Here is a 4,661-nt window from a genome sequence, read left to right as displayed (position 1 = left end):
ACAAGATCGTTAACTACTCAATTTTAGAGATCCAACAGTTAGGAAATAGATGAAGTTTAATAGAATGTGGGGCTAAGGAGAAATTCTAAATTTAATCGTTAGAAGTTTTAGGTCTCATTGAGAAAGTTATGGCAATCTATCAAAGGATAGTAAAAGTTTTATTATTTCATAATAATATTAATGCAACTTACTCCAAACTTATATGGATAAAGATCAATGTAATTTTTAATTTGTAAAAACAAATTTGGGTAAATTTGAGTTTGAGAAGCCATTTTCAAACCTCGTATAAATGAAAATTATCCTTTGTGTCCATGCAAGTGTAAATGCAAGCCTCCTTAGCTCCGATTTAGCTTTGATAATCTAGGCTTGGTATGAGCCAAGTTTAGAAGCCATGATATATGTAAGCCTAATTAGCTTGCATCCTAGGCTTGGTGGTGGATACACCAAGCCTAATTAGCTTGCATCCTAGGCTTGGTGGTGGATACACCAAGCCTAATTAGCTTCCATCCTAGGCTTGGTGGTGGATACACCTCTTACATGTTTATGCCACCTTGTGTCCATCTCAGCTTGGGGCCACATTAGCTTCATGCAACCTTACCTGGCCATGTTACCTATCCATATCAACATGGTCAACCTAATTGAGTTGCTATCTTCCTAGTTATCGCATTATTCCTATCACCTCCCATACATGCCAAAACACATTACCAAACTCATCCACCATCAAAAGAACGTTTAACTAAGATGCTTTTTTTCTAAAGGATGTGATATTTGCAATGGGTCATGGATATACCCTTAGGGTCATGTGCCATCTCAGCTACTACTACGAATTGCTCTTGTCAAACGGTCACACCAAAACCGGGGTTTGATCTGCCCACCACTGGCCATAAAGGGATGAGAATAGTAGCGCTACTACTTGCACCGATGTTGCCACCGGCAATATGTGCCATCTCGGCTACTATGAATCGAGTTTAACTAGCATAGTTGAGAGAAGTTTCAAGGGTTTTATGTAGTATCGTCAATTCCCAGTTCCATCCCACATAAGCTCGTGTTCCACCAAACCTCAATGCCTTTACCTTGGCTTTTTCTTTGAGATCCTTAACACCTCACTTGAGTGAGGCCTCAACACCTTCAGACTTCCCATCGACATTCAAGAATTGTGCCTAGTTGGTTGCTTAACTTGCCTCTAACGCCCGCCTCTACTCATTGCCAACACATTAAGGTTCACACCATATGTATAAGCATCGCCCCCTTTTTGCAAAAGATCCGCAATGTGCTCATTACCACATGCTAGCATTTAAAAAACCTTATCTCAAGATTAAGGTTTTTTATGCTCATAAGAGTTGCAATGTGCGCATGCCCACATGTTAGCATTTAGCATTTATAAAGCCTTATCTCTTAAGGTTTTCGATTCTCATAAGAGAGGACCCAAAAATCTTGTCTCTAAATTCTCATAAGAGAGGACCCAAATACCTTATCTCTTAAGGTTTTCTATGCTCATAATTCTCTCTCTCTCTCTCTCTCTCTCTCTCTCTCTTTTACAAACACACTCACACACTGATTTCAGATTTTTAATATTTGTATCTCAAACTATAGATACTAATATTTGTTCATATGCACACATACATCACATATATCATAACTATGTATTGACTTTTTTTAAAAAAATATTTATAGATACGTTTATTATGTTTTAGATATTTATATATACGCTAAATTTCCTACTAAGATTCTTATAATTTTGAGAAAGTAGCCCACACTTGCATTTATGTTCATCAAGGACTCAACCACCTTGCAAGTGGGCGACCTACTTGGACCAAATATTGCCCATAATCCCCCTAAAAAAAGGAACCCACCTTTGAAATTGACAAGATATTGCCCTTAACCCCCCTGAGAAAAGAAACCCACCTTTGAAATTTGAGTTCCATATGATTTTGCTGAGAAATTGGTTTTACTTAAAGGCCAAGGTGAGGATTTCAATTCTCAAGTTCAAATGTTAGCCTTGAGGCCACCCTACCTCTACCACACCCCTTGATTTTAATGGCTTGGGATTAAGCACTATTATTGATCCCAAAGAAAAAAGGAAAAAGAAATTTGAGGTTCAAGTGAGAAGTGGGTATCCGTGAAGGATGTACGCCTTCAATTGAGGCCACCCTACCTCTCCCAACCCTTGACTGTTATTCCTCCACTTGTTTGGATTTAAACCCATCGTTCTTCACCTCCAGATCAGCGTGTTATTCACACTTAAGTAATAGTAGTACTAGTACTACTATGGCTGTGCAAACCTTAGATGTGTGTGCGATAAAGCCAATACATGAAACGGAAAGGCATAGGATTGTGCTGCCACCCGCGGATGTACACTTCCGAGGCTACCCTTACATAAGGGAGGTGTTGTTCTACAAGACGACAGCCGCCGCCGCCGACGACGATGCAGCTAATGTGGCCACCCTGATGGAGGGGCTGAAGCGCGGGCTGTCGAAGGTACTCGTGGAGTTCTATCCGGTGGCCGGGCGGGTTGTGGAGGAGCCGGACGGAAGCCTCAGCCTCGACTGTAACGACGCTGGAGTCGAGTTCGTCGAAGCCATCATCCATGCCTCCTTCGATGAGCTGGAGGCGCAACACTTCCCCATGCGAAGCTTCTTCGACGACCTCGTGCCCATGGCCCAATCTCGCTCTGGCCTCAATACAGACGATGTCATCCTCTCCATCCAGGTTTTCTCTGAGATTCAAAGAAAAACACAGAAACGCGAGAGAGAGAGAGAGAGAGAGAGAGAGAGAGAGAGAGAGAGAGATCTTTTCTACGTCTGATGGGGCTGTGCGCTCGCGCGCACGGAGAGAGAGAGAGAGAGAGATCTTTTCTACGCCTGATCGGGCTAACAAATCTCGCCCGCTAGATTTTTCGATTATTTTGTTGTTAAGATGTGAAATAAAATTTCGAAATCTAGTGATTAGCATATCATAACACCATATATACACATGCACATGTGTGAACCTCGCACAATGTGGACTTTAAAACCATGCACATAAAAGTTGCCTTACCCTACTTAAAACATTTATTAGTGATTGTCTCTAACTCTACTTAAGGTGCATGGCAGGTTACTAAATTCCAAGGAGGTGGAGGTATTGCAATTGGTTGTGCGTCAAGTCACATGGTCATGGATGGACACTCATATTGGCATTTTCTCAAGTCATGGGGCCAATGTTGCAGGGGTGAGCGTCTATCGCTAGCACCCTTTCATGTGCGAGGAGTACTGAGGCCAGAATGTTGGAGAGAACCTACAAAAGCTTATGAAAGCATCAAAATGGCAAGCAAGAAAAGTAGTTTTGTTTTTGCTACCTTGCCACCAAGGCCACCACCACAAGAGTTGCAAAGAGTGATACACTTCTCAAAAGGTGTTATAGAGAAGCTTAAGCAAGTCGCAATCAAAGAATCTGGAAATGCACAAATCAGTAGCTTCCAAGTGGTCATAGCATGCATGTGGAAACGGTTGATCGACGCGGAGGCTGACTTGCTACCACTCGACCAACACGTATGGCTTATTTTACCAATTGACATGAGAAGTAGACTTTTGCCAAGCATAACCTCGGCTTACTTTGGCAATGCATTGCTAGATGCCCAAGTGCGCACGAGTCCTCATGAGCTTCTAGCAACACATGCCTTTGAGTGCATAACTGGTCGTATCTGCGAAGCCATTCAAGAGGCCACCAAGGATGCTCACATCAAAGAAATCCTTGTTGATCCTCATTCTATAGCATCCTTGCATGAATCCATCTCCCATGGCACCAAGCTCACCGTAGTTTCCCAAGGCCCTAAATTTCCCGTATATGATATTGATTTTGGCTTTGGGACTCCTATTATAGTTCGCCCTGCTCGTACCAAAGAAAATGTTATATTTGTTTACCCTAGCAAGGATCTTGGTGGCATTGACATGTGTATTTGCCTCCACAATGATCATGTTCTCAATGCTTTCCTTCAACAATCTACCCCTACCATTGACCTTTGAGAACATATTCAAATATTTAATAATTGACATTTATAAAAAGGTACATTTAGAACATCAATCTTCGAGCATTGAGTCAATGATTATGATACTAAGCTTTCCCCATGAAGCTTTATAAAGGTACATTTAGAACATCAATCTTCAAGCATTGAGTTGATGATTATGATACTAAGCTATCACCATGTTCAGCTTTATAAAGGTGAACATGATGACACTTAATATTAGTTTTTTGTGACATTAGAGACATGAGAGATCTCTCCCCCCTCATGCTCTTAGCTTGGCCCTTCTCTTATTATTCCCTTTTAAAGTCCTCCGAAATTAAAGAATATAAAGAAAAACATGGTAGATGCTGGAAAATAAAAGGTGATATTTACTCAACCCAAAAGAGACCCAAAATTACAAAACTTCAACCTTGTGGTTGTGTAAAAACTTAAACCTCCAAGCTCCTAATCTAGTCAATTTCTCTTTCTAATTCATGATCTTATTGTAATGAATCTATGGCTTGTGTCACAATATGTAAACACACTTAAACCCAAAATTACAAAACTTCAACTTAAAATATGTAGCGGAGGGTTTCTTACTAGAATAAGCTTCACTACCTTTGTGTAATTCCTATTAAGGCATTACTAGAATAAGCTTCTTGATGTGTGTAGCTCATGTTAA

General features: G+C 40.8%; 1 protein-coding gene across 1 annotated transcript; it reads left to right on the top strand.

Moving 5' to 3' along the window:
• The first annotated feature begins 2,240 nt into the window (after positions 1–2,240).
• LOC147614251 (shikimate O-hydroxycinnamoyltransferase-like) lies at positions 2,241–4,053 on the top strand. The gene is made up of 2 exons (XM_086780432.1): positions 2,241–2,709; positions 3,093–4,053. Exons 1-2 carry the CDS (start codon positions 2,269–2,271, stop codon positions 3,999–4,001), a joined length of 1,350 nt encoding a protein of 449 aa, XP_086636558.1. The 5' UTR covers positions 2,241–2,268; the 3' UTR covers positions 4,002–4,053.
• Positions 4,054–4,661: the final 608 nt, after the last annotated feature.

Source organism: Cibotium barometz, chromosome 42 (assembly GCF_041138505.1).
Source record: "Cibotium barometz isolate CiBa-2024 chromosome 42, ASM4113850v1, whole genome shotgun sequence".
NCBI lineage: Eukaryota > Viridiplantae > Streptophyta > Polypodiopsida > Cyatheales > Cibotiaceae > Cibotium > Cibotium barometz.
This window is presented reverse-complemented; position numbering and strand designations above follow the sequence as displayed.

Bases quoted from the DNA above. Each gene is read 5' to 3' on its own strand.
- LOC147614251 (XM_086780432.1), top strand. From the start codon at position 2,269: ATGGCTGTGCAAACCTTAGATGTGTGTGCGATAAAGCCAATACATGAA. The intron at 2,710-3,092 runs GTTTTCTCTGAG...GGTGCATGGCAG, and splicing joins ATGTCATCCTCTCCATCCAG to GTTACTAAATTCCAAGGAGG.